We start from the raw sequence: 19,260 nt of genomic DNA on the forward strand, positions 1-19,260 counted from the left end.
TAACAAATATCGCGAACCCTCCTACCCTCGATATATAGAGACCTACTAACCTAGTAGAAAGCCGTTATTATATCCTTTTGACCTAATAGATTATATTAGCGAACGAAGGTCTTAATGAAGTCATTGACTATATTAAAGGGTTCCTTTCTTTCTAGCTTAGGCGGCGACAACGAAGAACGTAGTAGTAGGATAATCTCCTATAGGTTTATATTACTAGCAACAAATAAAGGCTTTCCTAGGCAAAGGGCGCCTATATTCGAATAAGGGGCTAGAAATCTAGTTAGCTAAGCTAGCTTAGGCACGTCGTTCCTTACTATAGTCGAAGGAGCTAAGGGATATAGCGAATACCTAGGATAGTATAGCGGTATACTATAGAACTATAACAGTGGGTAAGGCAATACTATCATCTTATTTGGATCGTTTAAGTTGTTGCTATTAACGTTGTTAATGAACTAGATCCCTCCGCCTAGCAGTCGTTTAATTATAACCTCGCTATTAGGACCTATCTAAACGCCTTAATTAGCCTTAGTCTTTGTAGAACTAATCTATTTCTTAACTAGAGCACCTAGGGCGCTATCAACAATAGCCTTCTAACGTTCGATCTAGATAGCCTACTCTACCATCTTCTAAACAGTGATAAGATAGTAGGTACTATCGCTATTCATCTAGTAACAGAACTAGAACCGTATATCTATATCTTTACAATAGTTCTAATAGGCTATACCTAGGTTATAGCACTATTTATCTACTAGGAGATGGAAATACGCCTTGTTTAGCTCTCGAGCATTGCGATCTTCTACCTTTTGCAACATTATATTCGTAGATGTCTTACACTTAGCTACTGATCTCTAGCCCTCGCTAGTGGGTATAGCTAGTTCGATTAACTATACGGATCGACTAGTGTTAGCTAGTACTATAGTAGTACGATCGAACAGTTGACGAGAAGGCGTAGATATAGGAGGTAAGAGTATAAAAGCAACTGGGGATACTACTTATAGTATATCGGTTAACTCGAATTTATACTCGATACTAATAGAATAGTCCTTCGTAGATTGGCTTAATAGCATCTTTATCAGTTCGTCGATACTACTAATATATATTAGGTACGTCTACGAAGAATATACCCTCTTCGAATTCGACTAGACTATTGAGTTAGCTCTTACGCTTATATAGGCAACTACGTTTATAGAAGTAGCTATATACTTGAGGTCTAATATAATACCACTTTGTTAAACGTTGCTAACCACTTCGTTGTATAGGCTAGATATAATATCCTCGATCTTTATACTTAAACTATTGCTAATAGCTAAATCGTCAACCTTATCGCCCTATTTAGTACGTTCCACTGGAACTTTATAGCGATAGGTCCACTCCTATAGAAGTAGTAGCGATATTCGAAGGCTCTAGTAGAATATATTTAGGAAGAATATAGCGGTATAGGTAATATTGACGATAATCGCGTTTAGTAGAGCAAGCTATTCCACTAATATATTATTAGCTTAACGACGAAGGGAATATAGTATATAAACTAGTGGCGAGGCATCTAGTATAAGCGATTGGGAGTAGTCTTAGGTTCAGGCCTACGATCGTATTAATAGTAGCAAGGTATCTAATATAGGCGATCGAGAGCGGTCTTAGGTTCAGGCCTACGATAGTACTAATAATAGCAAGGTATTTAGCGATTAAGAAGACTAGTACAATAGACATAATATATTAAACTATTACAATAGCTATAATAGTAAAGATAGAAGCTTATTATATATATAGATATCAATATCTTCCTTTTATAAATAGCTTTATAAAGCTTCTTCTATATCGAAACCTTCTTTCAAATCAAGTATTTTAATTAGTTTAAAGGGCAATGATCAAAGGCATTATAGCTAACGATCTAAACGCCTTTAGGATATAGAACGTAATTTCGAATATACTTAGGACTTTAAACAAAAGGTAGACTTTAATCAAAAGTATAAGCGAACAACGAATATACTTCTATTCTACAACTTCGATATATTACAAGCTTAACGACGCTAGATCAGTTCTATAACGGTAGTAGCTTTAGTAGTATAGCGTAAAACGACCCTAATCCTCTTATTACCGATAGGCGTTGTATTGGCCAAGGCTTTGGTGGCAAGGGCGGCGGCAGCTTCGGATATAGCGGCTTCGGCGATATAGCGTAAGACGACCCTAATCCGCTTATTACCGATAGGCGTTACATTGGCTAGGGCTTCGGCGGTATAGCGCGAGACGATCTTGATCCAACTAGCGGCGCTAGCGGCAGGCTCGAGGGGCTCGGGAGGTCCGGGAGGTTCGGGAGCTAGGCGGGCACTGCGACGAGATGGTTTAGGCGCCTCGCTCCATTGCGTAGGCGCGCAACTACGCTTCAAAGGCGCTATCGAGAACCGTACTAGGGTACGAAGAGGGCGAGTTCGAAGGATTATATACGGTAGATCGCCTAGGCGCCTAAGGATAGAGTTAGGAGGTCGCTAAGCAGGCTAGGCAGGCTAGGCAACGCTAGGAGGTATAGAGGGCGCAATACTATAGAATTCTACACGGTACCTTCGAATAAGGCATCATCTATAGCTTTAAGAAGGCTAGAAGATAGCGGTAAGCCATCAAAGTATACTGAACGCCTAAGAATAAGTCGGTAGCTAGGAAGCAGGGGTTCAGGGGTAAGTATTCGGTATTGCGCCTAGTATTCGATTAATCGCTAGCTGACTAAGCTAGAATAAACCGTAGAGCTATTAACAAGTATACAAAAACACTAGAAAATGGCTATTTGGGCCGTTTTTTGCAGTATCTACAGCTTCAAGATCGATGGCGATGGTTGCCCACTGTTGGCTACTGTTGTTCAAATTGGGGTGTGTTGCAGGCACTTGGACCCACTTTAACCTGGTGCTTGCAAACGACAACTGCCCCTAGGTATTTCTGTTACCGAGCGGTCCATAACATGCCGCAGTTTAAGTAAGCCTGCTTCAGCCGCCAGAGTTTTCCGTAGACAGCCCAACACTCAGCTTCAAGGCATACCTCGGCGAAGTTTGGCATCGCAGTTCCAATTGCAGCGTCACGCGGCTGGTGAAAGAGAAGTGGAGAAAGCAAGACACGCCTGGAGCACGATCTTTCTTGTGATGTCCTACCAAAATGGCGGGGGTGGGGCGGACTCGGGTCCGCCCGAAGATGTGACGGCAGCAGGTCCACCCTCGGCAGCATTGGCTCTGAACGCCGGGCAGCATCAACCCGAGGACGAGAGCCGCAGCCGCAGCCGGCCAAACTCCCATGTGCACTATGCGCCCACCATCGATCCCGGTCTTGCCGGCACCGCACGCCCGGTTCTGGCCACGGAGCTGGCAAAACCTGCTTTGGCCCGCTCTGATACCGAAGCCGCGCTCAGTCCAAGTGTGCGCCGTCGCCTGACCCGCGCCGGAACCTTCAAGACGGTCGATGATTTCGAAGAGTTCACGATACGCCCCGGCTGGCATCGTGCGTCTGCCCACACCACACCGGTCATTCTCCCCCACGCCGTTGGCTTCGTTTGCTGACACTGGACGACGTCGATTCAGCCGGGGCCGAGCCTGGTGTGGACCCGACGAAGCCCGATGGTGGCCATGCCTCCATGCCGACGCTGAGCGCCCCTTGCGAGATCACCGTCGTTGATTTCTCCCAGGATAATTTATCCATACAGAAGTTCGACAACGAGACGCTACCGTCGTTTATGAACCGGCCGCAACCGGGTTGGGTCAAATGCCGTTGGGTCAATGTCAATGGTCTCAGCTGGGACGTCATCAAGGTCATTGGACGACGCAAGAACCTCCACAAGCTGGCAGTCGAGGATCTCATGAATACCAGGAACCGGACGAAAGTTGAATGGTGCGTGTGGGCCTCCCCGGCGCAACTCACCCGTGATGGAGCGGAAACTTGTTAACCGCTGTAGGTTTCCCACGCATGCCTTCATCATCTTGACCCTTCAGAAACTGGTCCATCTGTACGACTCAGATAGCGAGGACTCGGACTCTGGGGACGACGACCGAAGCCAGAAAAGTGGAGCAAGCAAGCTCAGCACGAGGTCCTCAAGGAGACTGTTCAGACGGTTGCGGAGAACGTTTCGAGCCCCAACTCGCGATGAGCTAGAACAAGACCTTGGAGCCGGGAGGGCATCAATCCCCGTGGACTTTGGAGGTTACGTCGGATCGCAACCCACTAGCTTCGCTCGCATTCCCCAAATCAGCCAGTTACGTACACTCCAGCGATATCATGGCTCGCGGGATGACCCCCGGATACAGTACATGGAAAAGCATTCTTCGTTGGCCTCCAAGAAGCTCGCCGTCGCCTGCGAACAGGTATCCTTGTTCATAACCAACGACAACACCATCATCAGCTTCTTCGAACAATCAGCACAGGACGTCGAAGCACCCATCGTCCGACGCCTTCAGACAAACGACACCATTATCCGCCAGTAAGTCGATACCAATCACACAGTGTCACTCACCCAATGGCGCAGAAGATGCCTCAGAGCCCGTTGCTGACATGCCTGCCGCGCAAGATCCTGCGACGCTTCCATGGTCGGGCAGGCCATTCTGGACGCGATCATTGATTTGGCGATCCCAGTCGCCGCTTGCTACGGCGATGTGATTGGAGACCTCGAGCTGGACGTCCTGAACCGCCCGAACATCGGGCATACCAAGCGCCTTTACATCCTCATCGCCGAGATCAACAAGATACTGGCCTTCATCAACCCCATCACGTCGCTGATCAATGCCCTGCGGGATCACAAGGCGGATGTGGCGCAGGATGCCATCATGGCGCATCTGCTGGACCCGAAGCAAGGCGTTATCATTACTCCGCTGACTTACACATATCTCGGAGATGTCCTGGACCATTGTGTTCTCATCACCGAGACACTCAATCAGCTCAAGGGCTCGGCCGACGGCATGATCGGGCTGATCTTCAACACCATATCAGCATATCAAAACGAATCCATGAAGCAGCTCACCATAGCCACCATAATCTTCCTCCCTTTGACCTTCTTGACTGGATACTTTGGCCAGAACTTCCAGCCATTCACTGTTCTGCAAGAGGACGTTGGCTACTTGTGCGTACTCTCCCGTCGAACCCGCCAGGATCTCATGCACCTGAGCACTAACGATACGCTACAAATAGTTGGAAAATTGCAATCCCTGTCGTCATCTTCACCACCATCATCTTGCTTAGGGAAGTGATTTACGACTATTGCAAGGCGTTGCTTCAACGGCGCTACATTCTGCGCCTGAAGAAGAGTCGATCAAGGAGGCGGGACAAGAAGCGCCTGTGAACGCGCTGTGCGGAGGGGCGGAGGTGATGGGAGGGCGGTGATGGCGCTCCGATTCTGGTGCTCGGCCTCAACTCCCTTCATATGGATGCCATCCACCCTCATTCGCCGAGAACCCTCCACCGGTTTGAAGCCTTGCGCCCAGCTGCATCAGCCGCAGCAATGATACACCGTTAGTGTGTCCCACCCACACCGTTTAGCACTCCTGAGGAAGAACACGCCGGACGAGTTTCGAGTCGCGGTGCCGGGGTTAAGGCGAAAGTGGTGGACGGCAGATGGTGGGCAGCAACGCAAACGACCGAAGGACCACTCCCAACATCCAGGTCCCCCGCGCCAGAAGTCAGCACAACCCGGCACATACCTGCGGAAACAGCCGAGTGGAAGAGCGTATATCGGGATGAAGTTCCTCGCCTTCTCCCTGGCACGAGGGTTGTCCGTTTCTTGGCGGTGCAAACCGTGGTCGACAGAGAACCAAGGGAGAGTGAGTCAGCTGCGTTGGGAAATGCCGGACAGACCGCAACATCCAGCTGGGCTGGAGTGAGTGAGGCTTGAGGCTTTTCGGGCCACGTGGGTCCAACCGGGCCCAAGGAGTGCCGAGCCATTTACTCGGATTCGGGTGCTTGTTAGGCCGCTTCGGCGGCTCCGCAGTAAGCCAGCCCGGGGTTGTCAGCCGGGTTTGCCAAACAAGGGAGCCCTCGAAGCCGCCACCGCGGCCCGCTCAGCGCCCATCCGCCGTGAATACGAGATGCTTGGCCGCTGATCTTTTTCTGTACCCCGCATTGACCTGGCTCATGGTTGGGTTCCGTTCTTCTGTTCAGGCCACCCGAAGCGAGTGCAGCGGCAGAAAGAGAAATGGGCATACATAATTGGCTAGCAACAACCATGCAACCGAAGCTCATCTTCCCGGAGAGAGAAGACCGCAGGAGGTGGGGTGGGGCGCTCCCTGCATCAACGTCATGAGCATCCGTGTCGGCTACGTGTGCCGATATGCAGACGATGCATGTCCGTGAAGCTTAACGGCAACTTTATTTGTTTTCCTGGTCAGCCCACCGCTCATCCTGGGCTTGGATGTTGGCACCTGGGACTCCCCATGGCGACACCCTGGAAATACGAGGTGCATGGCATGCACGGTTCGTTATGATTGTGGTGTGGCTTGAGAGCTGCTCCGTTCTGACATGATCCCCAGTAGCTGTAAGGCTCGCGGGTTGATATAAGTACACCCATACCAATCCTCGCTGTCGCCTGACATATGTTGCTTGCACCACAGCTTTGGTACACTCCCTTCCCGTCTCTCGTGTTGATAACGCTCTTCGACCGGAACTGCCGCCGAAGCAAAGGCGCAGACATATTCTCTAGTGTATTCAGCATGGCTCGTCTCGGCCTTGCTGCTGCCGTCCTCATTGGACTTGCCCAAGGGGCCCTTGGTGACCTTCAGACCTGTGGCCAAGCACAATACGATCCGACCCAGGCAAGTGCCACATCCAACGTTAGCTGCAGAGACGACGTGAACGCTAATCCGTGACACGCTTGCAGTATGTCTGCTGGGACAACCAATTCCTGTGCCCGATCACGGCCGGCGAGCCGCTCTCCTACTGCGCCGGTGCTTGCTATAGCAAGTTCATGTACACATGCTCCAACAACGTCTTGACGCTCCTGCCGCCCGCCACCACACCCTTTACCCTCACGGTCGACAACCCGACCCTCTCCATCCACGGCAAGCCGGTCACTGCTTCCGGGCTGCACTGGCTTCTGGACGGCCAGACGAGCAGCTACTGCCCGTCCGAGGTTGGCTCCGAGTGTCCGCCCGGCAACACCACGGTCATCGTGGCAAGCGGCGGCAGTGCAGCCATGAGCGTCATGGTTCCGGGGGGCCAGCAGGTCTACCTGGACCCGTACTGGGGCGTGGCGTACACCCAGGCCCATTCGGCAACCATCCCTCCCGGAAGCACCACGACCGGCTTTGGTGCCTACGAGGGCGGCGGCTTCGTCAACCTCAACGGCAACGGCTGGGGGTGGGTTGCCTGCCCGCCCAGAGCCTCGGGCGGCGGCGGCACGGCGTGGACCTTGGTGGCCAAGAACGCGACGAATGCTGGTATACTGAACGACTGCCCCGCGATCAACCTCAAGATCAACGCCCTCCCGAGCGGCACCGTTGGCGCTTGGCAGTACACGTGAAGAAGGATGTGCGGCGCCGATAGCTGTGGTATGCGAAGGTCATCGGGCGTGGTGCGTTATGGGGGTTAACCACCGTGCCCACGCTGCGGATTGATGGTTCGTAGAGGGCCGTGGGCAAGACAGGGCCCCGAACTTGGGGATTTACAGCACAGGCACTGAGTAATAGGGGCTGTTTCGAACTCGGACGTTAGCGAGTAGATAATGCAAGGTACAAATGCCTTCGTTCATCTAAGTATGCCTGCCAGGTGGTGTGCAACCATGGGGTGGACTGGTTGCTGTGCTTCTTCCCCCGATGAGACGGGGAGATACCTACGCAACCAAATCCAGGAACCCATCGGCTTTGTTTTCACTCAGCGCCAGGGATTCCGTGCGGCCCGAGCTGACAGTCGCCGATGCAAGGTGACCTGTCCTGCCGAACGGCATGGTGATTCTTTTATGGCCGAGGGGCCCCAATTTTGCCAGAGTCGAGCATCTGCAAGCAGGCGAGTGGCGCCGGGTACATGGATACATCTCTGCTGGCCCAATCAAGAGGAGCGCTGCCGGCCGCAAGTACGAGTGCAATCAGGGGGGACAGGGGGCACTTGCACGGTGCTTGTTCGGCGGGATCATGGCGAAGGCAAGGAGGATTGGGCCTGATTCCAGTTGCTCCATGAGCTAACTGTGGTGACCCATCACAAGACGCTCCAAGGGCTGTCTAGCTCGAGGAGATCGCTAAGCATGGGAGAAATGGGCCTAGCACATCTTTCAGTGTATAGTGATAAAGGTGCAAGTGTAGCGTTAGATGAATGACAGGCCCTTTTTTCCTCTATCTAGTCGTGCAACCCAGGCTTCTTCAGTATGCCTACCTCGAATGCGCAGCTTCTATGCAATGGCCCCATGCGACATCTGCCCCGTTTGATCGCGGCTGCCCTGTGGTGGTGGCACCATCAACTCTGTCGAGAGAGCCACAGAGAAGAATGAGACAACGGAAATCACGAGCAACGCCATCCGGGTTAAATGTTTGTATCAAGCGAGTCCGCCGTCCCACAATGGAGCCGCAGTTGACGGCTTCTCCCCCCCAAAACTGACATACAACGGACGCGCTAGGTCTGTTCGCTGAACGACGAGCGGCCCTCATGTGGCGGCAAGCGGGCCGACCCGCAGAAGGCTGAATGACCCTCCTGTCAATCTCGGCCAAGGCGTTCTTCGTCATCATCTTTAAGCTCATACGCGGGCCGGAATTTCGAGTTGTCTCCGCCCACTGCGAGCGCCGGATTGGGACGAGTGTCGGTCACACCTCCTAGGGAGGTGAAGCCTCGGTTGTACAGTTCGCAAAAAGGAATTTGGAGGTGGCGGATGAACTGCTTCACGTCAACGTCGAGAACTCTCGGCCAATCACCCCATACGCGTACGGAACATTCTGTCGGAAACCGCAAAGACTCACTGCCCAGATTTCAACGTAATGCCAGTCAATGACGGGGTGGACGCGCATAAATCGTGGCCAGCCATCGTCCGTCGGGTCAAAGTGTGTGAGGAACTCGCCATGCGGATCCGTGCGCCGTGTGCCCAAGAAAATCGCCTTGACAGCTGGCCGGTCCTCCAAGTATGCCTCGAGAGCCGGCCGCATGGGCAGGGCGTACCGCTTGAGATCGAGGTGGTATGTTTCCGCTGATTTGGCCACGAAATCCTCCACCTCGGGAAACGGATGCTGGGAGACTATATATATCGCCTGAAGAGGCCGGCTGGAAGTTGCGGCGGTCGAGGAACGGTTGCGCTCGGAAGTCGTGATTCCTAGATCCCAGTGGTCGGGAGGTGGCGGCTGCGAGGTCCACCCAGGCAGGCAAGCTAGTATCAGCACCAAGAGGACGAGACAGTCCTTTCCGCCGTTGTATGAGAGCGAGAGATGATCAGGCCTGTTGGGGTGTGGGACTCGGATTAGCCAGGTCGATCGGAGACCGGCAGTGTCGGCCACGCTCACCTCGGCCGCGGCCATTCAGCACCTACCCGTACCGGCGCAGCGCCTCCCGAATCACATCCATTGACACCCTGACCTGGTTTTGCACCTTGCGCAATGCATCGTCGTCCGTCGCTGCGGAGAGGAAAGCGTCGACCTTGGCCTGAAGCTCAAAGCAGATATCCGGCAGCGTCCGGGTCGACAGACCACGAGCTGACATCGACGTTTCTGTGTTGGCGATACCGTTGATCCGAGCGTCATGGCGCTGGCTGCCCGGACTATCGGTCATGTCGGTTGTCGTGCGATCGTATTTCGCTGCGATAGACTTCAGAGGCAGGAAGCAAAGGCTCCGTGCTTGTTCGTCGCCAAGTGTGGTGGTGGTGGGGGGCGGTGCAGACCAAGAGCGGGGGTGGGGCATCCCGGCCGAATGCAAGCACCTTGGTAAGCCCCACTGATAATGAATCACTGGCGCGGCTGTGGAAGTGGATCCTCAAAGCTACGAGATCCCTGACTGTGCTACGCCCTAGGAAGTGGTGAAGCGAAGCTTGGCAAAGCCGATACCACCGCTACCACAGCCCACTGTAGCCGACAGCCGCCGAGCTCGCTAGCAGCCGTGCTCACGGTGGTTCGCGTTGCCCGTGGGAGCCCACGATATGTGCAGTAGCTTGCGCTGCCTAGCTAGTTGTGTTACCTACCTACTTTCTAGCGTAAGAGCCTAGTTTAGTTCCAATGCTACTAAGTACTATAACATCAATATTACCCTAACAGTGCCTATAACATAATATCTTTATATTATTATTATTATTATTATTAATCTTATATCGAAGGGGCTCTAGGCGCCCTGCCACTAAGGGCAAGCAGTCCCTCTACCTCTATCTACACCACTTACGTGTAGCGCCTACGCTACGTTCCCGCTATATAGGGCAGGCCTCCTTAATATCCTCTCTCCAACTCGCCGGAGCTCACCTTTCCAGCCTAGTGGCGTCGGAGACATAGCGGCCTATACGGCCCTTTGCGCACTACTTACTTACGTGATATGCCCTTAGTATAAGCGCCTTAGTCGCCAAAGGCGCTATATACGCTAGGAGGGCGGCTAGAGACCGACCTTCTTACGCCTCTTCCTTCTTTTACGCCTCCCGTCTATACCGTCGCTTCTAGGGCTATTCGTAGGAGGCTCCCTTATCGCGTTATCCTAGCTACTATATATCAACTATATATTTATAAAGCTCTCTATATCGTCCTTATATTCTACTTTGCCTTCGACGTTCAACTTAAGTATAAGCCAATACTCTTATAAGCGCTTTATATATATTAGCTACCCTATAAGCATTTATATACCCCTTCTACTTCTAAGTAGTATAAGTAGTATATACTAGTCTTAGACTTTAGACCTTTCTATAATAATCGCTAGGTCTTTATAGTATATTGTAAGGTAGGCGACTATCTTAGGCGCCTTGCTATAGTAGTATAGTGGTATAGACGTATTTAGTACCCTTTTTTAAAATAGAAACTACTTTAGGCTAATAGCTCCTATATACGCCTACGTTAAGAGGGAGCTCTATACTTTACTAAGGTCCCTATATACCTATAATATTTAGGTAGAGGGCTCTAAGCTATATAGGTTGGCTACTTCCCTATAGTATATTCTCTCTAACCTCTTAGCGTCTATATAGCGTATCTATTGCTCCCTATATATCTTCTACTCCTCTACTATAACTATATTTATATTAGTGTAGAGCTAGGGCTTCTAAGGCCTCTACCTATCGTCGTTGTTGCTTTCGCTCTATACCTTTTCCGTTATTATAGAGTAGTATAAAAAGAGCTACTCTTTAGCCTATACGGAAGACGCTACCAAAAGAATCCGCACACTGCCCTCAATTGAGCTAGCAGAATTAGCCAGTATTTACATAGCTATATAGACTTGGCCATCTATCTAAATTAGGAAGGTCGGAATTATAGCCCCTTATCTGCCCCCTTATCTCTACAGTATACGTCTTTTTCTATTATTACCATTCTGTCTTCGACAGCCAACCTCTCCTAAACCTCTTTAACAACCTTCTGAACAAGCTCTTTTTACGATAGTCTACTACGATATTGCTATATAGGCTTAAGCGTTTACTCTTAAGCTAATCGTTCAGCTTGATAATAAGTAGATTGAAGCGCTTACTAGCATTAAACCTAGGACTTTAAACGACTTAGTTGACAAGGCTCTAGCTCGTAGCTTTAATCCGAACGCCTTCCTCCCCGTTATTCTCGATAAATATATTCGCGATGCCCCTAAGGCTAGCTAGCCCTCAAAGTAAAACGACTATAAAGAGGCTATAGTTAAGAAGGTCTACGAAAATAGATTTAGCTATAAGATAACTTACGCTTATATCTTAGCTAAACTAGGCAATATAATCTCGCTAATAACCGTCTAGTATATCTTATATACTATAGGTATAAAGAAGATAAAGCCAATGCGTAAGCCTAGCTTAATAGAGAGGATAAAGAAAAAGCGTTTAGAGTTTTACCTTCGTTACTAACACTAGACCCTCGAAGATTAGAAGCGTATTATTTAGTCTAACGAGACCTTTATCGTCTTGAATTATCGCTATAGCAGCTACTACGTTTAGAGGACTCCTAAAGAAAGATTCGTCAAGTCTATTATTCGCGAACGATAGAAAGGATATACTAAGTTCTAGTTCTAAGGCTATTTCTCCTACAATTCGAAAGGGCTATATTATATCTAGCATCTAGAGACTATAAAGGAAAGCAAAGAAGCTAAGAAAGACCTTAAGAAGCTAAACGCTAAGCTTGAACCTATTCTTTATAAACAATAGGAGTTAGAAACGAAGATAAAGCGCTTAAAGCTTTGAAATCTAGGTAGGCGAGCTCTTTAATAGAAGTAGGATACTAAATATAGTAAGCTTATATAGCGGCAAGGCTCTAGTATTAACTGGTATCGCTATTAGAAGGAGATCTTAATGAAGAAGCTAATTCCTTTCGCTAAGGAGTATAGCCTAGATGCTATTATATAGGAAGATCTAGCACCTATTTACGCCTACTAAGCTCAAGCTCTCGTCTTCTTAGCCGTAGGAGTATCGAGGATGCTCTAGTGCCCTAACTCCCCTGATTTGAATATAATTGAGCTATATTGGCCGTATTTGAAGAGGGTTACAACGAAGAAGGGAGCTCCAAAGAGTAAAAGCTAGGCAGAGATGGTTTAGAAGTAGGCGTAGAATGATTTAGAACAATAGAGGATACAACGATAGATCGAACGAATCCTATACCACATTTAGGAGGTTATTCGTTGCGAAGGTGGGAACGAGTATATAGAAGGAAGGCTACGTCGACAGGGTGTTGTTTCGGCTACTGGGCCTAGTATTGAATAGCTTTATTTTTTCCTAATTAGGTAGTTGGATCTAGGAGAGCGTTAGATCTAGGAGAGCCTTGGATCTAGGCGAGATTTAAAGGTCGGAATTAGGGAGGTTGTAATACAATGGCTTACAGGCTTGGCACTCAAGGCGGTGTGCAGATTCTTTTGGTAGCGACATCCGTACTTACCTCTAATCTATAGAAGACTCCTCTATAGCTAGCCTTAGCCCTAGGGCGTAATGTATATAGCGCCTCCTTTTTAGCTTCGACGCTACCTTTATATATATATTGTATAGGAGCTATATAAGCCCTATCTTCTAGAGTAAGGTATAGGTCGATAAGAGGTACTTAGGTCTTGCTTTTAAGGTTATAGACTAGTATAGCCTTATATATACTAGTAACTACCTAGAAGTATCCTAACTACATTGCGTTAAAGCTATATATAATCCTATATAGAGTCTCTCTAATCGGTATTAGAGTATACTATACTACTACTCTATATAAGAGGACGCTCCTAATGACCTTTATATAGATTTCCTAAGCTTATACAATATATACTTTATACGTCTTCGCTATAAGCTTTATAAAGGCGAACTTCTATATAGCTATTTTCGCCTCTACCGCCTTTTTATATACTTTAAAGGAGAGCTTACGATCTAGCTATACACTTAGGAGCCTTGCTAACTCTACTAGGGCGAGCCTTAGCTAGCCTTTACCTAGGATATTAACGACCTCTATATATAGCTACTATACCTTTATAAAGTAGATAAGCTTGCTCTTCGCTAGTTTAAACTATATACCTTATTCTATAGCCTACTTCTTATATTTAGTAAACCTCCTTTCTAGTATATAGTAGTATACTAATATATACTACCTAAATATAAGGAGGTTAGTGTCATCTATATACTCGACTGTTAGAAGCCTAGTATATATCTCGAAGGTATAGAATAGGGGGGTAATAAAGAGGATAAATAGCGTTAGCGACAACAGTGAACTTTGTAGCGTACTTTGCTATAGGGTTATAGACTTAGCTATAGCCCTATCGAACTATAAATGTATTATATAATCCTCGAAGTAGCTCTTTAAAAGTATAATTAGCTTCTTCTTAAAACCTAGTTGTTAGAGCGTATATAGTAGCTAGATCTAATTGATATAGTCGAAGGCGCCCTTTAGGTCTAGTTGTAGTAGCGATATATAGGCGCTATATGCCTATATTATCTTTATTATATTAGTTACTACCTAGATCGCTACCTTTATTAACCTATAGTACTAGAAGTCTATTTATATCTTTAGAAGTAGCTTATATACCTTGGCTATATATATTACTTAGTCTATAATAGCTACCTCGATAACCTTGCCTACTATACTAAATAGCGATATTGGACAATGTACCTCTACCTCCTCTAGTTGCTCCTAAGACTTCCCTAGCTTTCTAAGAACGACTACCTATATAGTATAAAATCTATATAGGAAGTGCTCTAGCTTAAAGTAGATATATATAATTACTATAAGCACCTCTAATAGCTTGTCCTCCTTATTATAGGCCTTAAGGAACTTATTAGTAAAGAGGTCCTCGCTAAATGCTTTATTTAATCCTATATAGCTTATAATCTCTATAATCTCGTTACTATAGACCTCCTAGTCGATAGGTATAATGTTGTAGAATGATCTTTTAGGCTAGTCCTAGTTAGGGATACTATTGTACTACGCCTATAGTATAGGAAAAAAGCGCTTTACTAGTATCTCTACCTTCTCTATATATATTATAGTACTCTAGGGCTTGCTAGGCCCTAGCTAGAGCGTTAGTAGCGCTAGTAGCTTAGGGCATTAGTAGCTTTAGAGCTATACCTACCTCTCGATATCCTATATTAGCTTCTACTTCTTCGATACTCTAATAAGTAAGTAGCGCTAGTATAATATCTATAACTAGCTAGTATAATGCTTAAACCGCTTTATTGCTTTATAATAATGCTTTTAGGCGCTTATAGTCTAGTTTAACTACTAGGTATATTTAGCTCTTCTCGCTTCCTATATTACCTTATTGACCTTAAGGTTCTACTATAGTATATAGGACCCTTGATTAAACTTCTAGCGTAGTACTACTATATTTATAATACTAGTTAGCTTATATATTAGGGTACCTATTATATCTTTAAGTTCTTCTACTATATTAATCTCCCTTAGTAGAGTAAAGAACTATACTTTAGCTTTATACCTCTTATAGTCTAGTAGCGCCTAGCTATAGCCTAATAGTATAGTAGCTCTACTACTACTCTCCTTTAATAGCACTTTAGCTATCTAGGGTATATAGTCTAAGTCTACTAAGTCAAGTAGCCCTAGCTACTAGACACTATTGCTTTATATTACCTAGATATAGTTGGTTATACTATCTCTATTACTCTAATGAACTTAGGTAGATATACTATAAGGTATATAGAGCTTAAGCTCCTATTCTACTATAATCTAGAGTAGTATATACGCTAATTAAGAAGTCCTATTATACCTATCCTATATTAGGTAGTATATATTAAAGTCGCTTATAAGTATATTATACTCTTTTAGCTTCTACTCTACTAGGGTATAGAGTAGCGACCTCTATCCTAGCTCCTAGTTAAGCGAGTAGATAGACTATACTATAAAGCGGTCTAACCCTTCCTTTTTAAGCGTTATTACTACCTAGTCTTCCCTAGCTTCTATAGACTATATTATATAGTTAAGGCGCTTACTTATATATAGCATTACCCTTTCTATACTATATATAATCTTATACCTTTTACCTTGTTTATAAGGTAGAGCTAGCAGAGTTGTATTTAGCTAAATTAATAGCTTTTAAATTGCTACTAAGTCGAACTCCTTTCTCCTCTTTAGTATCTAGTTAAGGTAGTATCTATTGCTATCGGTGTTCTAGTAGAGTACTCTTAGCATTATAGCTATATATTTCGCATTAAGTAAAGGCCTTTAGTTATAACTATATTAGGCTACAAAGCTAGCTCTATACTTATACTATATAGGAGCGCTATATAGGTAGCGCTCCCTTCCTATACCCTAGCCTCTTAGAATGTCTATAAGAGTACTTTAAACTAGAATAGGTCTATACTATTGGAGCGCTTAGCCCTTTAGATATCGGTAGACTAGCCTACCTTAGTAAAGCGTTTCCTTAGACGCTACTCTACCAACTTATCCTCCTAGCTCCTACATTGTATACTTACCCCTATAATCGCTACCGCCTTAGGTTAGAGTATATAGAATATAAGTAGGTAGTCGAGAAACTGCTCTCTTATACGTTAGCGCTATTCCTTTGCTACTTTATAGCCTATATTAAAGGCTATATAAGCGCCTCTATAGTTGATATACTTTAGCTAGTACTTAGTTAGGTTAGTCTTTATAAGGCACCTCGCCTCCTACTTTCTTATAGTACTACTATCGCTATACGCTATATAGGTATAGATTAGGCAATGTACCTTCTCCTCTTTATAGAATACTATCTTATATCCTTATTTTCTATATTTAAAGTATAGAATTATATATACTATACTTTAAAAACGTTTATAAAGATAGACTATATAGTTAAGCAGGACGCTCTAGTCAATAAGCTTTATAGCTTCCTCTACTATATAGAGCTCGACTAATATATATATTATATATAGCTCTTAACTATCCTTAGTACTACCCTATAGTATATATAGTCTTATATATATAATTTGGACCTTGTTCTCTTTCGCTAGATCCGCTACTAAGCGGTCGAAGCTATCTTTATTTCTTATTAAAGTAGCTAGCTAAACGCTCTTCGCTAGTATAGCGAAGGTATAGCGTTTAAGCACTATAGTCGCTCTAAACGTAGTAGTAATCTACGTCTTATTATCCTTGTCGGTAAACTACACCTAGCGATTCTCCTCGAATATAACTACTATATTCCTACTCTTTAGTAGCTTCTACACTACGATTATACCGCTTCTATCGCCTTTCGTTATTACTTCTATAGTAGCTATAGCTATATTAACTACCTAGACTATATTACTTATACTCTTATTAACAATATCTATAGACGCCTACCTAAGATCAATCACTAGTTTATAGAATAGCTTCTTTAGTATATACTATATATAGCTTTCAAGTATCTAGGGCACTACCGCTATAGCTATACCCTACCTAGCTATCTAGGCCTAGGTCCTCGCCTATATACCTTTAGCGTCTAGCTATATTTAGACCTTGTTTCTTATTTATATAACCTCCTCTTTTATATAGTCGATACTCTTATATAGCTTACATATATTATATAGGCAGTTTAGCTCATTCTAAAATACTTTATAGTAGTATATATATATAATAGCCTATATATATAGCTATATCTCTAGCAACACTAAGGTATAGAATTCTTATAAAAGCCTCAATTTCTTATCGCCAACGCCTTTGGTATATATATTCCAATCGTTTATAGCTCCTATAGGAGGGAGCCTAAGTCTTCGGTCACATTGGTCAAGGTGCTTATATACGTTAGCCGTAGTGTTGCGACTCGTAAAGCTCTCTACTAGGCTACTACAATCGCTACTACGACCTATATAGCCGCTACGCCCCCTTTACAATATCGTAGATAGGGGTAACTAGGTATATTGAGAACGCTTACGTTGTTGAATTCGATTTTAGCTCAACGGTTCCTTTATAATCAGCGTTTAAGTGCAAAGAAGCCCCTCTACTTTATTAATATCTTTATATATTATAGATTAGGCTACACTTAGGCTAGGTATATAAGGCTGCGCCTAGGGTCTATAATAGCCTATAATAGGCCTGTGGTAGGCTCGTTGCAGGCCTGCTTCGCGCTTAAAATAATATTGGCCTAAACTCCTATATAAGCCTCTAAAAACTCTGCGCACGAGGACCATAGCCTATACTCCTTCTTTTCTCTTCCCTAAGGTAGTTGAATAGAATATTATACACTTATTTGCAAACGCTATAAGACTAGTATAATATTATTATTATTATTATTATTAATCTTATATCGAAGAGGCATTTAGTGCCTTGCTACTAAGGGCAAGCGGTCCCTCTACCTCTATATACATCACTTACATATAGCGTCTACGCTACGTTCCCACTATATAGGGCGGGCCTCTCTAATTTCCTCTCTCCAACTCGCTAGAACTCACCTTTCTAGCCTAGTAGCAACGGAGATATAGTGGCCTATATAGCCCGTTGCGCGCTACTTGCTTATACAATACGCCCCTAGTACAAGCGCCTTAGTCGCTAGGCGTGTAGTATATACGAGGAGAGTAGCTAGAAGCCGACCTTCCTATACCTCTTCCTCCTCTTATACCCCCCTACTTACGCTACTATCTTTATAGTTAATCGCTAGAGGCTCCCCTACTACGTTGCCCTAGCTATTATATATTGGCTATATATCTATAGAGCTTTCTACTACTCCTTTATATCTTATTTTACTTTCAACGTTTAGTTTAAACGTTAGCTAGTACTCCTATAGGCGTCTAATATATATTAGCTATCCTATAAGCGTTTAAACGCCTCTTCTACTCCTAAATAATATAAATAGTATATATTAGTCTTAGATACTAGGCTTTTCTATAGTAATCGCTAGGTCTTTATAATATATTACTAAATAGGCGATAGTCTTAAGCGCTTTACTATAGTGGTAAAGCGGTATAGATATATCTAATATACCTTTCTAGAATAGGAATTGCCTTAGACTAATAGCTCCTATATATACCTATATAAGGAGAGAGCTTTGTACTTTGCTAAGGTCCTTATATACCTATAGTATCTAAGTAGGGGGCTCTAGGCTATATAGGTTAACTATTTCTCTATAATATACCCTCTTTAGCCTTCTAGCGTCTATATAACATATCTACAACTCTCTATATACCTTTTATTCCTTTATTATAACTATATCTATATTAGTATAAAGCTAAGGCTCTTAGAGCCTCTATTTATCGTCTTTGCTATTCTCGCTCTATATCTCTTCTACTATTATAAGGTAGTATAAAAGGAGCTATTCCTTAGCCTATACCTACCTTTGTTCTATAGAGGAATCTCCTATAGCTAGCCTTATCCCTAGGGTACAATATATATAATGCCTCCTCTTTAGCCTTGATATTACCTTTATATATATATTATATATAAGCTATATAAGCCTTATCTTTTAAAGCCTTTGTTTAATATATACCGCCTAGTAGTTAAAGTATAGATCGATAGGAGGTACCTAGGTCTTACTCTTAAGGTTGTAGATCAGTATAGCCTTATATATACTAGCGACTACCTAGAGGTAGCTTAACTATATTATACTAAAGTTATATATAATCCTATAGGAGGTCTATCTAACTAGCGTTGAGGTATACTATACTACTACTCTATATAAGAGGATACTCCTAATAACCTTTATATAGATCTTCTAAGCTTATACGATATATACTCTATACGTCTTTGCTATAAGCCTTATAAAGGCGAACTTCTATATAGCTATCTTCGCCTCTATCGCCTTTTTATA

At 44.9% G+C, this 19,260-nt stretch overlaps 3 protein-coding genes across 3 annotated transcripts; 2 read left to right on the top strand and 1 right to left on the bottom strand.

The window, feature by feature from the left end:
* Positions 1-3,610: 3,610 nt before the first annotated feature.
* Positions 3,611-5,305, top strand: THITE_2146599 (uncharacterized protein; the record flags this gene model as incomplete). Its single annotated transcript, XM_003655928.1, has 4 exons — positions 3,611-3,864; positions 3,929-4,450; positions 4,538-5,086; positions 5,155-5,305. The coding sequence occupies 4 exons, from the start codon at positions 3,611-3,613 to the stop codon at positions 5,303-5,305; spliced, it is 1,476 nt and encodes a 491-aa protein (XP_003655976.1).
* Positions 5,306-6,228: 923 nt separating this feature from the next.
* On the top strand, positions 6,229-7,578 carry THITE_2120310 (carbohydrate-binding module family 52 protein). The gene is made up of 2 exons (XM_003655929.1): positions 6,229-6,770; positions 6,836-7,578. Exons 1-2 carry the CDS (start codon positions 6,669-6,671, stop codon positions 7,475-7,477), a joined length of 744 nt encoding a protein of 247 aa, XP_003655977.1. The 5' UTR covers positions 6,229-6,668; the 3' UTR covers positions 7,478-7,578.
* Positions 7,579-8,256: 678 nt separating this feature from the next.
* On the bottom strand, positions 8,257-9,771 carry THITE_2171095 (uncharacterized protein). Its single transcript, XM_003655930.1, has 3 exons — positions 9,461-9,771; positions 8,901-9,369; positions 8,257-8,817 (listed from the first exon to the last, which is right to left on the bottom strand). The coding sequence occupies exons 1-3, from the start codon at positions 9,697-9,699 to the stop codon at positions 8,641-8,643; spliced, it is 885 nt and encodes a 294-aa protein (XP_003655978.1). The 5' UTR covers positions 9,700-9,771; the 3' UTR covers positions 8,257-8,640.
* Between the last annotated feature and the right edge of the window lie 9,489 nt (positions 9,772-19,260).

The sequence above is a fragment of the Thermothielavioides terrestris genome, chromosome 4 (assembly GCF_000226115.1).
Source record: "Thermothielavioides terrestris NRRL 8126 chromosome 4, complete sequence".
Lineage (NCBI taxonomy): Eukaryota > Fungi > Ascomycota > Sordariomycetes > Sordariales > Chaetomiaceae > Thermothielavioides > Thermothielavioides terrestris.

Bases quoted from the DNA above. Each gene is read 5' to 3' on its own strand.
- THITE_2120310 (XM_003655929.1), top strand. From the start codon at position 6,669: ATGGCTCGTCTCGGCCTTGCTGCTGCCGTCCTCATTGGACTTGCCCAA. The intron at 6,771-6,835 runs GCAAGTGCCACA...ACACGCTTGCAG, and splicing joins CACAATACGATCCGACCCAG to TATGTCTGCTGGGACAACCA.
- THITE_2171095 (XM_003655930.1), bottom strand. From the start codon at position 9,699: ATGACCGATAGTCCGGGCAGCCAGCGCCATGACGCTCGGATCAACGGT. The intron at 9,370-9,460 runs GTAGGTGCTGAA...ACACCCCAACAG, and splicing joins GAGGCGCTGCGCCGGTACGG to GCCTGATCATCTCTCGCTCT. The intron at 8,818-8,900 runs GTGAGTCTTTGC...GACGTGAAGCAG, and splicing joins ATTACGTTGAAATCTGGGCA to TTCATCCGCCACCTCCAAAT.